At 46.0% G+C, this 19707-nt stretch overlaps 2 protein-coding genes across 2 annotated transcripts; both read right to left on the reverse strand.

Moving 5' to 3' along the window:
* Positions 1 to 1347: 1347 nt before the first annotated feature.
* Positions 1348 to 3955, reverse strand: LOC121651009 (DNA-directed RNA polymerase subunit beta''-like). Its single transcript, XM_042002849.1, has 5 exons — positions 3949 to 3955; positions 3576 to 3893; positions 2387 to 3525; positions 2135 to 2239; positions 1348 to 1482 (listed from the first exon to the last, which is right to left on the reverse strand). Exons 1-5 carry the CDS (start codon positions 3953 to 3955, stop codon positions 1348 to 1350), a joined length of 1704 nt encoding a protein of 567 aa, XP_041858783.1.
* On the reverse strand, positions 3921 to 19397 carry ap4b1 (adaptor related protein complex 4 subunit beta 1). Its single transcript, XM_042003225.1, has 14 exons — positions 19257 to 19397; positions 18890 to 19024; positions 17109 to 17333; positions 16904 to 17034; positions 15904 to 16051; positions 14218 to 14503; positions 13623 to 13721; positions 12689 to 12800; positions 11326 to 11409; positions 11122 to 11225; positions 6169 to 6376; positions 5786 to 6091; positions 5463 to 5567; positions 3921 to 4619 (listed from the first exon to the last, which is right to left on the reverse strand). Exons 2-14 carry the CDS (start codon positions 19000 to 19002, stop codon positions 4150 to 4152), a joined length of 2391 nt encoding a protein of 796 aa, XP_041859159.1. The 5' UTR covers positions 19003 to 19024; positions 19257 to 19397; the 3' UTR covers positions 3921 to 4149.
* Positions 19398 to 19707: the final 310 nt, after the last annotated feature.

Genomic DNA, 19707 nt, shown 5'->3' on the forward strand with positions numbered 1-19707 from the left:
CACTCGTTAGACATCTGGTCCTGATCCATCTGCTGTATCAGGACCAGCAGAGTTTACAGCTGTGTCACCAGCAAACCTCAGTTAGTGATGACATTAATATAAAATAAATGCAAACACAAGGATGTCTGGTTAAACGGGCTAAAGTCTCACATCAACATCCTGCTAGTTTCCTCCTCCTCAGCACGAGCTGGACGGTAAACCAGGTAAACCAGGTAAACCAGAGACGATGCTGGGACAGAAAAACCGATCCGCTGATCACCGACAGTCACGTCATGATTCAAGGAGCAACAGGAGGTGGAGGTGGAGGAGCGGGAGGAAGAATAGGGGGAGGAGAGGGAGGAAGAGGAGGAGGAGAGGAAGGAAGAGGAGGAGGAGAGGAAGGAAGAGGAGGAGGAGGAAGAGCAAAAAGGAGGAGAGGAAGGAAGAGGAGGAGGAGGAGGAGGAGAGGAAGGAAGAGGTGGAAGAGAGGGAGGAAGAGGAAAAGGAGGAGAGGGAGGAAGAGGTGGAAGAGAGGGAGGAAGAGGAAAAGGAGGAGAGGAAGGAAGAGGAGGAGGAGAGGGAGGAAGAGGTGGAAGAGAGGGAGGAAGAGGAAAAGGAGGAGAGGAAGGAAGAGGAGGAGGAGAGGGAGGAAGAGGTGGAAGAGAGGGAGGAAGAGGAAAAGGAGGAGAGGAAGGAAGAGGAGGAGGAGAGGGAGGAAGAGGTGGAGGAGAGGGAGGAAGAGGAAAAGGAGGAGAGGAAGGAAGAGGTGGAAGAGAGGGAGGAAGAGGTGGAAGAGAGGGAGGAAGAGGAAAAGGAGGAGACGAAGGAAGAGGTGGAAGAGAGGGAGGAAGAGGAAAAGGAGGAGAGGGAGGAAGAGGTGGAAGAGAGGGAGGAAGAGGAAAAGGAGGAGACGAAGGAAGAGGTGGAAGAGAGGGAGGAAGAGGAAAAGGAGGAGAGGAAGGAAGAGGTGGAAGAGAGGGAGGAAGAGGAAAAGGAGGAGAGGGAGGAAGAGGAAAAGGAGGAGAGGAAGGAAGAGGAGGAGGAGGAGGAGAGGGAGGAAGAATAGGAGGAGGAGAGGAAGGAAAAGGAGGAGGAGGAGGAGAAAGAAGGGGGTGGAGGAGGGAGTCGTGCAGCACAAACAAAACCCTTTCAACGTGAAAAGTGTGGGCGTCAAAAAAGAAAATTCAGTTTCAGGAGAAATCAGGGACCAGACCGGCTTTATGGTTTTAGTTGATAAAGTTATTGAAAAAGCAAATTTCAAAATGGTCAAAATGACGGTGACTGTTCATTTAACAGCTTAATGTTAGGAACATCTTACCAGACATGGTCTGCATGAGGAGTATATAATATTGAATTCAGGGAGGATGCTCAGAGTTCCTGTTCAGTGTCAATGATCAGTGTAACTGTTCTGCTCCGTTTCACAGCTTCTTCATAGCAACACAGGGCCTTGTGATCATCTTCAGGAGCTATGCAATCTTTAATGTCACCAGCAGGACACAGAGCCTGGGAAAAGGCAAAGAAGCAGCATCGTGTGGTGAACAGGATCCAGAAACAACATCGTCCTCTCTGGGAGGACAATCCTTTTAAAAGACTGAGAAAAAGTAAAAATTATTTTTCTTTGGTCAGATGAAGTAAGATTTGAAAATTCTTTTAAGAAATCAGGGACGATGCATCTTCTGGTCCAAAGTCAAGAGGAACCACCCAACTCTGTATCAGCGTTCACTTCAAGGGCCTGAATCTCCGCTGGTCCAGCGGTGCATCAGCATCTGTGGACCTGGAAACTTGCACATCTGGAAAGGTTGCATCAAAGCTAGAAGGCAGGTTGTAGAGGAACATATGCTGGTACTTGTTAGAGAAAGCTTTGCATAGTTCAGTAAAACTATGCTCAGCTACAAACTACATCTGATCCAACAACACGGCCTCATAGTAGCAGAGTTCAGGTGCTGAACTGGATTGCCTGGAGTCCAGATCTGAAAACATCTGGCACAACATGAAATGCAAAGTACCACAAAGAAGACTGAGTATTGGTGAGCTACATCAGAGAAGAAATGGACAACATGTCTCCCTCAAAGGTCCAGCAGCCGGACTCATTTCCAGATGTTAACAGTCCGTTTTTAATAGAAGGGGGAATGCTACAGGGAGAAAAAAAATGGACCCGTCCACGGTAAACGTAGACCTGTTTGAAGTAAACATAAACCCGTTCACGGTAAACGTAGACCTGTTTGAAGTAAACATAAACCCGTTCACGGTAAACGTAGACCTGTTTGAAGTAAACATAAACCCGTTCACGGTAAACGTAGACCCGTCCACGGTAAACGTAGACCCGTTTGAAGTAAACATAAACCCGTCCACGGTAAACGTAGACCCGCTTGAAGTAAACATAAACCCGTCCACGGTAAACGTAGACCCGTTTGAAGTAAACATAAACCCGTCCACGGTAAACGTAGACCCGTTTGAAGTAAACATAAACCCGTCCACGGTAAACGTAGACCCGTTTGAAGAAAACATAAACCCGTCCACGGTAAACGTAGACCCGTTTGAAGTAAACATAAACCCGTCCACGGTAAACGTAGCCACGTTTGAAGTAAACATAAACCCGTCCACGGTAAACGTAGACCTGTTTGAAGTAAACATAAACCCGTTCACGGTAAACGTAGACCTGTTTGAAGTAAACATAAACCCGTTCACGGTAAACGTAGACCTGTTTGAAGTAAACATAAACCCGTTCACGGTAAATGTAGACCCGTCCACGGTAAACGTAGACCCGTTTGAAGTAAACATAAACCCGTTCACGGTAAACGTAGACCTGTTTGAAGTAAACATAAACCCGTTCACGGTAAACGTAGACCTGTTTGAAGTAAACATAAACCCGTTCACGGTAAACGTAGACCTGTTTGAAGTAAACATAAACCCGTTCACGGTAAACGTAGACCTGTCTGAAGTAAACATAAACCCGTTCACGGTAAATGTAGACCCGTCCACGGTAAACGTAGACCCGTTTGAAGTAAACATAAACCCGTTCACGGTAAACGTAGACCTGTTTGAAGTAAACATAAACCCGTTCACGGTAAACGTAGACCTGTTTGAAGTAAACATAAACCCGTTCACGGTAAATGTAGACCCGTCCACGGTAAACGTAGACCCGTTTGAAGTAAACATAAACCCGTTCACGGTAAACGTAGACCTGTTTGAAGTAAACATAAACCCGTTCACGGTAAACGTAGACCTGTTTGAAGTAAACATAAACCCGTTCACGGTAAACGTAGACCCGTCCACGGTAAACGTAGACCCGTTTGAAGTAAACATAAACCCGTCCACGGTAATTGTAGACCAGTTTGAAGTAAACATAAACCCGTCCGCGGTAAACGTAGACCCGTTTGAAGTAAACATAAACCCGTCCGCGGTAAACGTAGACCCGTTTGAAGTAAACATAAACCCGTCCCGTTCGCGGTAAAGGTAGACCTGTTCGCGGTAAGCGTAGACCTGTTCGCGGTAAAGGTAGACCCGTTCGCGGTAAAGGTAGACCTGTTCGCGGTAAAGGTAGACCTGTTCGCGGTTAACGTAGACCTGTTCGCGGTTAACGTAGACCTGTTCGCGGTAAAGGTAGACCCGTTCGCGGTAAAGGTAGACCTGTTCGCGGTAAAGGTAGACCTGTTCGCGGTTAACGTAGACCTGTTCGCGGTAAAGGTAGACCTGTTCGCGGTTAACGTAGACCTGTTCGCGGTTAACGTAGACCTGTTCGCGGTAAAGGTAGACCTGTTCGCGGTAAAGGTAGACCTGTTCGCGGTAAAGGTATACCTGTTCGCGGTTAACGTAGACCTGTTCGCGGTTAACGTAGACCTGTTCGCGGTAAAGGTAGACCTGTTCGCGGTAAACGTAGACCTGTTCGCGGTAAATGTAGACCCGTCCCAACTCTTAAGAGATGAGTTGTTCCCTTCAGATTCAAGCTAAGATTTTTATTTATGAAACTGTACATTTTATTTTCAACATGTATTTTCTATGATCTAAAATGAGCCAATTTTTTGTTTCCAAAGTGACCAAAACTTTTATTTTTCAGTCATCAACATGAGGTGCTGGAAAACCTTGAAAAGAAAAGTGTTTGGATTTGACTGAGCAGAGTAAGCTTCCTGTTTGTAGCAGGTAGAAATAAATAATATCTGTGTGAAGAATTCAGGGCTTTTCTGAGGACAGTGTGTGCAGGACAGATGTAAGGATTGACAGAAACCTCGTCAGAGCTTTAGCATCTCTTGGCTGCTGTTTCAGAGTCACTGTTACTTCCTCTTCTTCCCATCCATCTTCTCTCTCTCCCAGCCCACCAGCTGCTGTGTCAGATTCTACCTCCCCGTCTCCATCAGCTCTGCCTTTCCACGCTCCTCGTGTCTCACCCGCCTCCCCAGCGTACAGCAGCTCCCCCAGTATCAGCGTGCTGCGGGGGGTGTGGAGGTTTCCTGTGTGCTGTGTGTGCGTGTAAAGAAAGACCCTCCAGGGGAGTGTGTGCGGTGGTGTGAAGGCCAGCGTCTGGATGTTGACCAGCTGCATGGCAGCCTGGAGGTTTTGTGGGTAGCACCGAGGCACAGCTGGACACTGGATGCGTTCTTCTATCCACACACAGTCCTCACACTCTTCAGCTGCGTCAGCACCTTGCAATGAAGCAAACAGCAACATCATCACAAAGGCTTTCACACACCAAAGAAGCAGGCTTACAGAGGCAAGGAATGCTTTCATTGCACAGCTCTGAATTTTCTGTGAATGTTCAAGACCGCCACCTCCCCGGGTTCCTAATCATCTCTGGACATTACTCAATACGTTTCATTGGACCAAAGTTCCAGCATCATTTCCTTTCATCACTGAAAGGATCTACAGCCATGACTGCTGGCCTTTCACCCTCTGTGACCTCGTTTTCCTCATTCTTTAGGTGTTAGATGGCGCATCCTAACAGGCAGCTGGACGTGGTGTTTGTGGTGCATTCAAGTGCTGTTGTCTTTTTTTTTGTCTTAGATGCTGGTGGCAAAATGAAACCCAGCAGTCACTGCAAACAATTAGCTCTAGCCTCCATTTACACTGCAAAAACCTGCAGATGTTAAGTGTAAAAATCTAATGTTTAAATAACCAAATCCAGCAGATCTTGATGTAAGCATGATGGGATGATTTAGAGCCTTCTATTGGAACCCTGACATTTTATTCAAGTCAAATATCAAGCTCATTTGTTTCTTATAAGAAAAATTTTGCCTTTTGCCTTAATTGCATGAAATGTTGGATCCTAATTCACAATCCCGTGCTTAAAACTCTTTAAGACTTTTTAAATAATGTTTATTTACTGCTTTTAGTGTTTTAGTTTACAATGTTTGGCCTTAAAATGGACATGATTTATGTTTGCAGCTGCTCTGCCAAAAAAAAAAAAGTTCTTTAGGCAGGTCTGTGAGCTTCTATGAACCACAACTCCTGCCCAGTAAAAGGAAAGCATCCTCCTCCAGTGTTATTACCTTGTCGCTGCAGCCACAGTCGCTCGAACTCCTCGGGGCTGACAGCCGGAGAGACGGATAAAGAGAGGGGGGAGGAGTCTGAATGCTGACCGGCCCAGTCTGAGCCTGGAAAGGACAGAAAGAAACCCGTGATGGCCCTTTAGTCAGCCACATTTCCCACTAACTACCCCAAAGAAAACAGGGACAAAACAATAAACAGTAGTCCTGTGTCAGTTATCGCAGATGCAGTAACTCTCATTAACTGCCTGTGATTCTCTCCATCATGGCAGTGTTAAAAGCCTCATCACTGACTATCAGATGAAAAGCAGGCTGTTATTACTCACCAGGATGAGCCGTCTCAGTCTGGCTACAGTCCAGTGTGTTGCACAGGTCTGAGCTTGGCTTGAGTTTGGGGGCCACATGTTCAGGGCTTCCCCTGCTGGCTGACTCAGTGCCATGCCTCAGAGGCTGCAGGGTGTTAAAGCTGCATGCCCATTGGCTGATGGGCTCAGCTGGACGGCCAATCAAAACACCCAGAGAAGGATCTGATTTCCGACCTTGAAGGACCTTTCGTGTCTCTTCCATCCCACAATGCAACAGGCGGTAGTAGAGAAACGCCTGGTCCCGCACACACATGTCTGTCTCCTCCTCTGGAAAACACAAGTGATAATCGCCATCATCAGCACACACACACACACACACACACACACCACACACACACACACACCTATACAGTAGTGCAGCAGTCTTCCCAGCATGTCTTGTGTCTCAGCAGGCCGACACAGAAACAGTCTCATGGTGGCGGTCAGCAGCTCCATCTTGACGCCCAGAAAAGCCTCGGTCCTTACGCCATCGATGAACACCTCTAAGGTGTAGGGAGCGCCAGAGACTCGCTCGCCGTACACGCCCAGCAGCCACAACAAGGCCTGCTTGCCCTGTTGGAAGAAGGACGTGAGGTTTTTACTCAACAGGTTTCATGGCACTCAGCATAAAGAGTGAAGCTGGATTAAAGATCAGCTGGCAAATCAATAAATTAGACTTTTGTTGTGACCTTTTCAAAGGTATTAATTATTTAGTTCTTACCAGCTGAAAAATAAATATTACGCTGTAATTATTAAACTAAAAATAAACAGTAGTAGTAGCAGAAGAAACTGGTATGCCTCCTGCTTGTAGGACCAGCTTTAGCGGCGTTATGATGTTTTTAGTCTCTGGTGTTAAGGTGAAGGAATGCGGATCCATTCTTCTCTACATAGCTGCTTCAGTTCCATGAGGGTTGCAGCAAGATAAGCCCAGATCATCAGCCATGACCACCAAGCTTTATAGCTGGTGTAAGGTGTTTTATTTGCTCCCCTGGTTTTCTCCACATGCTGCTTACTCTGAGCTAACATGTCCACTCTGGTCCGGTCTGTCCGGAGGACCTTGTTCCAGAAGTCTTGTGATTTGTTCAGATGCAGCTTTGCTAACCTAAGCCGTGCTGTCATGTCCTTTTCCCTCCTCCAACCCTTCCCAACAAGCCATACTGGTTTAGACTTTTTCTAACTGGACTCCATGCTGTAAGGGTGGAGAGTCTGAGGTGGAGATGGTTTCTCTGAACACTGCCCGTCTGACTTTGGGATGAACTTGCTGGGACGTCCACTCCTGAATGTTTTCCACTTGTAAATGATCTTTTTCATTGTGACCTTTTCAGATTGATGAGCAGCAACTTCTCTGAGATCGGTGCTGATGTCTTTCCTTCTTGGCACACGTGAACGTTGCAGACCAGCAAAGTGCATAAATGCCTGCTTGCAGAGAGGTGATGATCAATTAGCCAAGTGCATTTGATTAGCAGCACCTGGCTGCCTCCACCAGCCAGGTTAGATGCAATAAGGCTTTTGTAGTTGGCTGCTTCTGCATTTGACTTAGTTTTTGTTACCTACATGATAAAAACCTGATCAGGACCAGAGAATTTTTTATGTCCTGATATGACAGAACTGAAAGAGGATTTTTTTCTGATGAAAAAGAAAAGATGGGGCTTTCAAAAGCCTCTGAATGAATTGGCTTAGTTTTGCCTCTAAATGTTAGTGCACTCATGTGCGTACATACATTCATTCTGTAATTATATGCAGCAAATCTTTCTTAACGGCTTTCTGGGTTGGTCCAGAGTCTGTACAATATCCTAGATCACATATGTCAAACTGGTCCAGCAAAGGGCCGTGTGGCTGCAGGTTTTTGTTCCAACCAAGCAGCAGCACACCAGATTTGACTGATTCAATCAACTGATCTCAGTCTTCAGACAGCTGATTGGTCAAACTGTGTGCTCTTGGCTGGCTGGAACAAAAACCTGCAGCCACACGGCCCTTTGCTGGACCAGTTTGACATGCCTGTCCTAGATGGATAGTAGCTGCTAGCTTTGTCAGCAGTAAGTAGCTCATGTGACCTTCAGACTGGATCAATTTAGACTCGTAGCGTTGGCTAACCTGGTGAATACAGCATGAAAACAAGAGACAGATAATTACACAAAGAATCTGATAAATGCAGCGAGAGCCCGTTTCTAATGATTCTTTCTTTAACGGGAGCTTACTGAAGGCATTGGGTCTCCTTCATATTTTTGAGCCCACCACTGTTTATATTCCCACGGCTACCAGCAGAGCCCTGATCCTTTCACAGGTCAAAACACGAGCTGCGTTTTTTACCATCAAAAATAATGATGGCAGCTACATTTAAAGCGACTGTAGTCACACAAGAAGTCTGTTGACTTCATGGAGGAGCAGCTGTGCTTCCTGACAGCATCGCCCTGATCATGCAGTTCCACTCAAACAGGTCCAACCAGCAGTGACGCAGGAGTCGCATGCAAACAGCGATCAGCTTCTGTTATCTGAGCTCTTCCCTCATAAACAGCACTACTTTATCACAGCTCTGCAGTGACCACGTCACAAAGTCCAAACACTGTAACATAAAAGTAGAATGAAGGGAATATAGATAATTATAGATGAGCCAAGAACTACTAAAACATCCAATACGGTGCTTTCACATTTACCTGTTCTTTTATTAATGCACATAGTTCTGTTTTTATTATGAGATGAAACATTTATGTTCTCATATTTCAACTTGTATAATGTTATTTATTCATTCTTGTCCCATAACTTTGGCTTATTCCTTTACTTTTTTTCCTTCTTATTTAAAGGAAGCTTTTGCTTTTCCAACCAGATTTGCTCTGAGCCAATCAGGTTTGACCTGAGTCTGTTTCCCTGTTTCCTCCTTGTGCTCTGAGCCAATCAGGTTTGACCTGAGTCTGTTTCCCTGTCTCCTCCTTGTGCTCTGAGCCAATCAGGTTTGACCTGAGTCTGTTTCCCTGTCTCCTCCTTGTGCTCTGAGCCAATCAGGTTTGACCTGAGTCTGTTTCCCTGTCTCCTCCTTGTGCTCTGAGCCAATCAGGTTTGACCTGAGTCTGTTTCCCTGTCTCCTCCTTGTGCTCTGAGTCAATCAGGTTTGACCTGAGTCTGTTTCCCTGTCTCCTCCTTGTGCTCTGAGCCAATCAGGTTTGACCTGAGTCTGTTTCTCTGTTTCCTCCTTGTGCTCTGAGCCAATCAGGTTTGACCTGAGTCTGTTTCCCTGTCTCCTCCTTGTGCTCTGAGCCAATCAGGTTTGACCTGAGTCTGTTTCCCTGTCTCCTCCTTGTGCTCTGAGCCAATCAGGTTTGACCTGAGTCTGTTTCCCTGTCTCCTCCTTGTGCTCTGAGCCAATCAGGTTTGACCTGAGTCTGTTTCCCTGTCTCCTCCTTGTGCTCTGAGCCAATCAGGTTTGACCTGAGTCTGTTTCCCTGTCTCCTCCTTGTGCTCTGAGCCAATCAGGTTTGACCTGAGTCTGTTTCCCTGTCTCCTCCTTGTGCTCTGAGCCAATCAGGTTTGACCTGAGTCTGTTTCCCTGTCTCCTCCTTGTGCTCTGAGCCAATCAGGTTTGACCTGAGTCTGTTTCCCTGTCTCCTCCTTGTGCTCTGAGCCAATCAGGTTTGACCTGAGTCTGTTTCCCTGTCTCCTCCTTGTGCTCTGAGCCAATCAGGTTTGACCTGAGTCTGTTTCCCTGTCTCCTCCTTGTGCTCTGAGCCAATCAGGTTTGACCTGAGTCTGTTTCCCTGTCTCCTCCTTGTGCTCTGAGCCAATCAGGTTTGACCTGAGTCTGTTTCCCTGTCTCCTCCTTGTGCTCTGAGCCAATCAGGTTTGACCTGAGTCTGTTTCCCTGTCTCCTCCTTGTGCTCTGAGCCAATCAGGTTTGACCTGAGTCTGTTTCCCTGTCTCCTCCTTGTGCTCTGAGCCAATCAGGTTTGACCTGAGTCTGTTTCCCTGTCTCCTCCTTGTGCTCTGAGCCAATCAGGTTTGACCTGAGTCTGTTTCCCTGTCTCCTCCTTGTGCTCTGAGCCAATCAGGTTTGACCTGAGTCTGTTTCCCTGTCTCCTCCTTGTGCTCTGAGCCAATCAGGTTTGACCTGAGTCTGTTTCCCTGTCTCCTCCTTGTGCTCTGAGCCAATCAGGTTTGACCTGAGTCTGTTTCCCTGTCTCCTCCTTGTGCTCTGAGCCAATCAGGTTTGACCTGAGTCTGTTTCCCTGTCTCCTCCTTGTGCTCTGAGCCAATCAGGTTTGACCTGAGTCTGTTTCCCTGTCTCCTCCTTGTGCTCTGAGCCAATCAGGTTTGACCTGAGTCTGTTTCCCTGTCTCCTCCTTGTGCTCTGAGCCAATCAGGTTTGACCTGAGTCTGTTTCCCTGTCTCCTCCTTGTGCTCTGAGCCAATCAGGTTTGACCTGAGTCTGTTTCCCTGTCTCCTCCTTGTGCTCTGAGCCAATCAGGTTTGACCTGAGTCTGTTTCCCTGTCTCCTCCTTGTGCTCTGAGCCAATCAGGTTTGACCTGAGTCTGTTTCCCTGTCTCCTCCTTGTGCTCTGAGCCAATCAGGTTTGACCTGAGTCTGTTTCCCTGTCTCCTCCTTGTGCTCTGAGCCAATCAGGTTTGACCTGAGTCTGTTTCCCTGTTTCCTCCTTGTGCTCTGAGCCAATCAGGTTTGACCTGAGTCTGTTTCCCTGTTTCCTCCTTGTGCTCTGAGCCAATCAGGTTTGACCTGAGTCTGTTTCCCTGTCTCCTCCTTGTGCTCTGAGCCAATCAGGTTTGACCTGAGTCTGTTTCCCTGTTTCCTCCTTGTGCTCTGAGCCAATCAGGTTGCATATGGGAGCATGGCAAATTAATACACTCTTTTAAATCTTCATTTAAAAATAAACACATGACATAAACATAATACATAAAAAAAAACTGAAAATGAATAAAACTGCTTTCAGGTTTTTCTTATTTTTCTTAATGTGTTCATGCATGAATTTACTCCTTTATTTTTTTACCCTTTTAGAGACGGAACTCTTTCTTTTGGTCTTCCTGTCTTTCCAGGGAAAAGAGGGAAAACCGATCTAATGCAATCACTGCAAATCCCTAAAACAGAAGGTTCAATGTTACATCATAAACAACATCACATGACATCAGGCTGGCTTAAACTCAGATTCAGCTTTCCAAGAAGCAGTGAGCACAACTGCTCATAATAACCCCCAGTTAATAAATCCACGTCATCGTGGGGTGTCGGTTTGAGCAATAAAATCTCCTGTAAATGGTTAATGACATGGCCTGCTGGCAGCGTGCAGGTGCAGCAGCGGGTTTATCAGAGATCTAACCTGGCTGTCTGTCAGCGTTTCCTCACAGCCCTCCAGAGCACAACACACTGTGTCACTGCACTGAGGACACACCCAGACCAGGTCCCGCATGGTCTGCACCACCGCTGTGGGAAAGGATGGTAGAAAGTTGTTGAGATGACAGATGTGACAGGATGACAGTCAGGCCTTGTGTGGAGGGTGTGTGGCGTCAGGACTGAGTTTTACCAGAAGTGATGTGATCCTGTTTGAGGTGGAGCAGCTCGGTGAGGATCTTCAGACACCTGTCACTGTAGCTTCGTCCGATACGACCTGCACGCAATCCACAGAACCCACAGAAGAAAACAGGAAGTGAGAAAGCAGGTCATCTGTTTCAACCACAGAAACCCATCCTGTGCTTTATTTCCTTCTGTTATACCAGTGAAGTTTAAATCTGCTTTTCCAGTGAAAGCTGAGTTATGAGTCAGTCAGTGATGGTTATGCTTGTTATTACAGTTTTTCTCAACTGCTAATGCCCTAAACCCTGCTGCCTGAACCCACTGACTGAAGCCGCTTTTGGCCAAACCATCAGCACTTTTCCCGTGTTTAGACACGACTTGCCAACATGTTTTCATTGTGATGCACCTGTGTTGCATAATGGTGAGCACAGGTGGCAAAAGTCAAACACATTTAAAGCACAGGTGTCACCGGCTGAACACAACAACTCAAAATTGATCCCACTTGTGGCTGATGATGTGAGGGAACATATATAAGCCAGCTCAGAGAGCGCTGGTCTGGCGCTACGATGGATAGAAATCTAAGAGGAGGAGTTTGTGTGAGAGGTGGTCGAGGTGGTCAGCGAAGACAAAGACCAGTAATAACTGATGAAATCAGAGCTACTGTGATTGTTCTTGTCCATGGTATGAGCAGGAGGGAGGCCGGACAAAGAGTACAACCAAACATCAGGAGATTCACTGTGTCCACCATGACCCCAAGATTTAGAGCAGACAACAGATAATTACCGTTTTTGACAACAGTATGTAAATTTTGACATTAAATTACTGTATGACTATACGAGTATACTAGTACCACAGTATACTGTAAGTAAATATATGTTTCAGTACATGACTGTGCCAATGTACCGTAGTATTGTAATGGAGGATTAGTCTGACTGTAGGCCTAGTTTTCCATGTATACTTCTGTAACTGCATGTTCTCTATGTGTGGAACTGAAAGGGCAGCAGGACGAGCCGAGTTTTCACAGAGCCCTGCAGGTTAGAGCGGCTCAATATGAACCAAGGTTTTATCAATCTTTGCTTCCTCCATACTCCCCTTTTACCAGGGTACAACTAGCCTGTGGAAAGTCCTTCCAGGATGCTGGAGAACTATTCCTGGAAAGTCCTTCCAGGATGCTGGAGAACTATTCCTGGAAAGTCCTTCCAGGATGCTGGAGAACTATTTCTGCTTAGAGAAATGACAAAAGTCTTTGTCTAGTAACTGTCTGTAATTGGTATGACGTGCACTAATGAGTGTGCACAGAAAGAATGGTAGATTCTGAATGATGCAGCTGTACATAAGCAGCCATTGCTGCCAGGTAACAGGTGTGTGTTCACCTATAGCCGTGATTGCAGCCTGTGCTGTGTCCGTGTTGACATCAGTGCAGTATCCCTTCAGCTCATCCAGTAACATCGCAACGTTCTCATCGTTCACCAGTTCCACCAGTACCTGAAAACAGCAGTGGTTTAGTACTGCAGGTTAAAAACATGAAAACATCCGTCTGAGAGCAGCTACAAACACACAACCATCATTCATGTTCAGGCTTTGAGTTGGACGATCGGTGATGAATCAGACAACAACCAGAATGAAAATGCTAAGAGTCTTATCAAAGCACCTCAAAGTCAGGTCTGCAAATCCACAAGCAATATTCATGCTGAGATTTTTCTCGTTCATGATGAGGTAGACAGCCCTAGAAGCTAACCAAGGGATTAGAGAAGGTACAGCTTAGCCCCATTCAGTCTCTTTCCTTCTGAGTAAAAACAAGCAGTCACTCTGAGTTTCCTGCTCCGTGCGGGTGGATTCATCCCTGGACACATCCCAACAAAGCTTGATAGCCTCCTGCTTTTCCCCCTTTATTAAACTGGTAAGAAAGCCAAAAGATGCTGGATACACGTCTTTCACCTGACATGGGAACGCCGATCTAAAAAAATATGCAGAGTCAGCATTTTTGTTCAGGTTTGGTTTGTTTTTGTATAATGTATAATAATAATTGAGCCTTGACAGTGTTTTAAACTGTGTTTTCAAAGACGTTTGTAATGAAGATGGTGAAAACAACATCAACAGGATACACCCGAGCATCACCAGTTTCATCTCCTCATCCAGTGTCTCCTTCTGAGCCACAAGCAGGACAGAGACAGAGAGTTCCATCTTTTATGGTTTTAGTGGGAGCGTGCTGGAAAGGTTTCACAGAGAATCTTCACTGGTGAAACAACCTGCAGAGAACTGTTCAGAATAAAAACATGCACCAGCATGAAGACAAACCGGCATCACCTGCATTTTCCTTTGCTTGATGAAGGCCGGCTCAGCGTAGCCGCAGAAGAAACGCTTGTAGTGCGCCGCCATCAGGCCAGGTACGGAACGCAACAGCAACTACAGCAAGACACACACACTTTCATCTGAAAACTTACTCATGCATCCGCTGGGAGGACATTTGTCCCACAGACCACAATGTCCAGTTAACTCCTTTATTTACTTCAAATCAGCTGGACTTTTTTTTAAGGTAGAAGGGTACAAAAAAATCTTCCACAGCTTTGGATAAACCACGGAACACAGTGAACCCCCACTAAAGCAGGGATCACCAAGTCCGGTCCTTGAGGGCCGGAGTCCTGCAAGTATCAGAGCTGATTCAAGTGAACGGGTCATTAACAGATTTCTGCAGAACGTGGCAACAAGCTGTTGGAGATCCATTTCATTTGAAACGGGCGTTGCAGTAGAGGAACATCTAATACCTAATAATAATAATATAATAATAATAATAAGGACCGGAGCTGGTGGTCCCTGCACTTAAGCACTAAAGCATATTTTGCCCCTGAATCATTTCATCTTCAACACCCTCTACCTCCATACTTAGATCATTGGTACTGACCTGTATGTGGCAGAGAGCAGCAAACTTCATCTCTCTCGACCCACTCCCACAAGCAGCCAGCAGGGGTCCGCAGACTCGCTGGAGGGCCGCCAAGCTGACAGCGGGCAGGCCGGAGCTGAGGCTCAAGAAGAGGCTGAGGGTGGCGGCCATGACCGGAGGATGAGAGCTGATCAGGGAGGTGTCCAGCAGGGACAGGATGTCAAAGAGCTCGTCCTCGGACTGGGGATGGTAGCGCTGGAGGACCCTCAGCACCTCACACTGGCCCCAAATGTCACAGTCTTTCAGCCTGCGGGGGTGAGACACACATTTCAATCACAGATCAGAAGCTCTCATCCAAAGAGAGTTCATGAGGAAGAGGTGGTCTACAGGATCTTTCCCAGGGAAACTCTGACATGTAAACGACCCAGCAACAATTCCTTGTCGTCTGTCGTCTTGCTTCGTTAACTTTTGGCTGGAGAAACTTTGACGTCCTCCAGCTATATGAGATCACCTCTTTAAAGTTCCAGTGCTTCATCTCCAGCAGTTTTAAATGGTTCAAAGGCAAACATCTCAGCATATAACACAAACAGGTTGTAGACTTTAAATGAGTATCTGGTCTGAGCTTGACTCTGCACCACAGCGTGACCCTCAGCTCAGTCAGCTCTGCGCCCCAGTCCACACAGACGTCCCTCATGAATCGCTTTCTAGCTTCAGCTTTAACTTTACGACTCTGAAACTTACTGATGACCAAAGAAAGTTTGTATTTTTACCATTTAATTCTGAAGATATTTTTATATTTCTTTACAGATAATGATCTGGATTTGTGTTTTCTTTGATTCAGCTCCACATACTCAACTCTGCTGCTGGAAATATCCTCTGAAATACCAAAGATGCTGTAAAGAGCTCCACACATCTCCATTATTTTCTTTAGTTTGATGAAATCTTCAGTAACCACAAACCTTGAGGAAGACAGACTTCAAACAAACTTGTTGCCACAGAGATGAAGAAGAAGTCATAAAGTCTTATAACACAGATCTTCTGATGTGATTGGATATCGCCTCCCACCCATACAAAGACCGATCTATCTCCCAGTCTGGTCCTTCCTGTCTGAGATGCTTTCCTAATGACATTGGATCTAACGGGAAGCAATCTGCTACGATGATTTAATAAGCGGAATGAAGATGAATGGCTGTTTTTAAACACAGAGAAACAGGCTCAGTCCTGCACATTAAAGCTCACAAAATACACAAAATACCATGAAAACATTCCACATGAGTGTCACCCATCTTCTTCTCTCTCTTCATATTAAACTGAACTCATGAATATAATCTTCAATCACTTGAATCCAGTGTCATCTTGCTCCTCTACTTCTTTCGACAGATTTAAGTTGCAGGGGGCGGCATGGCTCAGCAAGGTAGAGCGGTCATCTTGTGACCTGAGGGTTGCCGGTTCGATCCTTGGCCAAGTTGAGTTCATGTCGAGGTGTCCTTGGGCAAGACACCGAACCCCTAATTGCTCCTGATGGGTCGTGGTTGAGCGCCTTGCATGGAAGCTTCCGCCATCAGTGTGTGAATGTGTGTGTGAATGGGTGAATGTGATGTATAATGTAAAGCGCTTTGGGTATCATCCCAGGTACAGTAAAGCGCTATATAAATACGGACCATTTACCATTTACCATTTCCAGCTACGCCCTGATTAAGCACCGACCTGTTGAGAAGGTGATGGGTGATGGGTTTGTTAATGACGACTCCCCCTTCCTCCTTCAGGATCTCTTCCAGGGCTCGGAGGCAGTTCACCATCACCACAGGGTCCGGGTCCCTGAGCAGGTTGTACAGCTCGTTCACCACAGTGGCGTCTGGGAGAATCAAACAGGCGGACATGGACGTGGAGTAAACGCAGTGCAGATGTTTAACACCATCAGTGTTAATTTGGGAAATAATCAGTCCCCTCAGAACCTGAGCTCAAATTAAAAAAGAAGCTTTTTACCATTTTTATCATTGAATAAGTTGATGAATGAAAGAAGATGATATCTGAACAATGGCAACAGACACCAGCAGCTGGATAAACACACATTAACTCCAGACTAGAGACATGAGGAGCTTACACCAGCCTCAGATCTGCAGGTTTTATGTATCTGCTGGCCTTTTCCAGGTCTTCACCCTCAACCCTAACCCCGTCTGACACCGCATGGTAAAAACTTTGCTCAAACCTGATACTGACATACCAAACAAATATTTGCCACACATATCTGCAAATTAGATTCTGTTAAAAAGCCAAATTAAGACTTCAGTTTGTATCCAGTATTTCTTGGATCAGGCATTAAAGGGTTAAAAGGATGTGGTGTCCAGCGCAGCCTCAGAGGAACAATAGCACATCACATGCTGCACTATGTCATTATTTGTTTCGCAAGAATATAGAAACAATGTGTGAAAGCTAAATTAAGCATTTATGTGTTGGTGAACACAGTGCCAAGGAGTGGACGTCCAAGCCAGACCAGGCGGTGCTTTCCTCAGAGAAACTGCTAAATAATCCTCAAGCGCTACACGTCTCAGTTAGCAAGTTAAATATTAAAGTTCAGGACAGAACAACTAGAAAAAGAATGAATAAGAACGGAGACTGGCTCCTTTGGACGGGGTTGCAGCAGAAACACTCTTGACAGAAGACATTTGACTTCAAACCAGAATGACATCCAGAGCCATGGTCCCACCTATGTCAGAGTTTGGTTGGAGATTGTGCAGTTTGGCCCAGCCGAGCACAGCCACCCGGCGCACACAAGCGGCTCTGTCTCTCAGTCCTGCTGCCAGAGGCTGCTCCACATACTCCACCAGGCTGGGCAACCTACCACACACAGTCAGAAACCAATCACCGGTTGTCATGGCAACTTTCACTCAGACGAACGTGTCACAGCTCACCTGAGGTTGCTCATGTTCCTCAGGGCCAGACTGCGGACCATGGGATTCGGGTCCTGGCAGTCTTTCCTCAGCGTGTTGATGACCAGCAGGGACAGTTCCGGGTTTAAAGTGGCGTAGGAACACAGGAAGACATACACCAGTTTCTTCTGGACAACATCTACGGTGGCACAAGCCTTCACCATCTCACTGAACAGGTCTGACACGTTCACACCCTGTGACATCACCCTGGGATTAAGGAGGAGGATGAGGAGTTGCATGTGAATGAAAAGATGATGAGTCAGGACTTCTGCATTAGATGCCATGACTGCAGCTTCTCAGAGAAATGTGTTGGACACATCTTATGCAAAGCACTGAGGTCTGAAGAGCTCTCAGGCTTTCAGGAGGAGGTTTGTGGGTTCTAAAAAGATTTCTAATTAGTTTAAAATGGATCACGTTAATTATTCTTTTTTTTGTGATCAAATGTTTTTATTTACATTTTTAAGCTGCAGTTGATGTAACAGTGCAGAGTTAATGTAGGTCGCATGATAATCACGAAGATGATGCATATTGATTACTGGGTTATTAATAAATTGAACAGGACCAGTACACACAGAGACAATTCAGCTGTTTATGTAAACAGATTTATAACAAGAGGAACCAGAAATAAACCAGGAAGGTGAATCAACAACTGACAGCAGTGACGTGCGTCAGGAGAGGCGTCAGGATGAAAAAGTACACAAATAAATATGAATATTTTCCACTGATCTGTGTTAAAATGCATTTTCAGTATGAATCTACATAAAAATCTCTGAATTTGAGGATCACTGGATCAGATCCAGGGCAGAAATCCCGGGTGAGGCCGTGGTGAGCTGGGCCTCCTCTGACTGGTGATCCAGTACAAACTGGGTTCATGATGCGTTTCTGGTCCTCAGCATATCCAGCATGAATGTTACAGAAATATGTGTTATACACCATGACTCTCCACCGTGTGTGTAATGTCTTTAATGTGTGTGTGAGAGAATTATTCCTGCTGATCTACAATAAATCGCCGAGAAAAGTCAGCAGGTGAGGCAGCAGTACTCTGTCTCACCTCAAGGGGGCGTAGTTTCATGCTGGTGGATGAATAGTGAAATAAGAAGCTCTTTTTGTTCTTACAATGTAAATGTGACTCCAGAGGAGTCGGTGCCTCACCAGCCATGAACCCACCGCACGTCTCTGATCTCTATCAGCTTTCTTTGTTCAGCTGCTGAGAAAATGAAGCTCTCGGTTTGCTCTCTTTTCCTGCTGCTCCTCTTTTCCACCATCCACTCATCAGGGCTTCCTATGTTCCTCAGGACCTCCCACATAGCCAGGCTATGTAAGCCTCGCTTGGATTAGCTCAACTAGATGCAGCTTAAATGTGTTATTGGAACAGCTTGAGCCTTAATTCAGAGCTGGTGTTAGTTCAAGCGAGGCTTTCCTCATACAGCCTGGCTTCCTGTAGCTACGCTGGTGGATCTCACCCCTGCTCTCAAAAGAAACGTTTATAAAAACAGACAAAATTATATCAACATTTGAAATGAACTAGTGACTTTGTGGCCCACACTTGAAGTGTCCATGGAGGGATCGAGGAAGAGATGCAAATGTAGATACGAATTAGCATAAAGAAAAACACCTCAGTCACTTGAAATAAAATGGCCACAGCTTGGTTTGAGATGAGGTTTCATTTAGTGCGACTCAGCCTAGCTGAGAGTTTCTGGCCTTGGCACAGAGAGGAATCATCGTGGGCCTGCAGGTACACGGACAGAGTGGATGGAGGCTACCTGATGACTTTGAAGATGATGTTTCTGTAGCGCAGAGCGTCGGACTGGATGTTGGGGTTGGACAGAGCTCTCTTCAGCTCCCTCACCGTCTCCTCACCGCCTAGATACGGCATGTTGGCCGCACTCGGATGGCCACTATAACAGGAATAACCCCAAAACACAATGCTGGTTGTCAGTCTCGTTTACACAGATGCAGGGGTAAATGTTAGCTAGTTAAAAGGCATCTGAACGTCCCTACTGCCTTTTGTCACAAAACCCGTTAGATTCCTGAGTGAAAACATTGCGTGAACGAATTAAAATCGTGAATTTCAGCCTAAATTACCTACACCACAATCACGTGAACTTATTAAAGTTAAATAAATATTACCGAAAAGGACTTTAAACTGGGGGTTTTCTTTGAAATCGGCTCAGTGACTGGATTGTTTACATCACGCGCACTTCCGCATTTCTTCTTCTTCGCTTTCATCTTCTCTGTTCAGCCGCGCGCTGCTCTCTAGTGGTTGAAATGGAAATAACACTTCGCCTTGTACGGTTTGACCCCTGTGGGACCTGAAAGCAACTCATACGCAGGGATGCCCACAGAGATTTTTTTTAGGGGTGGCCATATGGTGGCCAGAGAAAATAGCGGGGTGGCCAAAGGTTGTTAAGTCTGCGATGCGTAACTACACAAGTCCATGTAGTCTGCTGAACAAAAACATGAAGTGGGTCAGTTTGAGCTTTTGGCACATAAGAACTTCTGATCAGAAGTGTTCCTAGAAAAAGACTAAATGAAATTATCTGCCATTATATAGGGAAGGCTATTTTCATTTATTACAGCC

Source organism: Melanotaenia boesemani, chromosome 13 (genome assembly GCF_017639745.1).
Source record: "Melanotaenia boesemani isolate fMelBoe1 chromosome 13, fMelBoe1.pri, whole genome shotgun sequence".
Lineage (NCBI taxonomy): Eukaryota > Metazoa > Chordata > Actinopteri > Atheriniformes > Melanotaeniidae > Melanotaenia > Melanotaenia boesemani.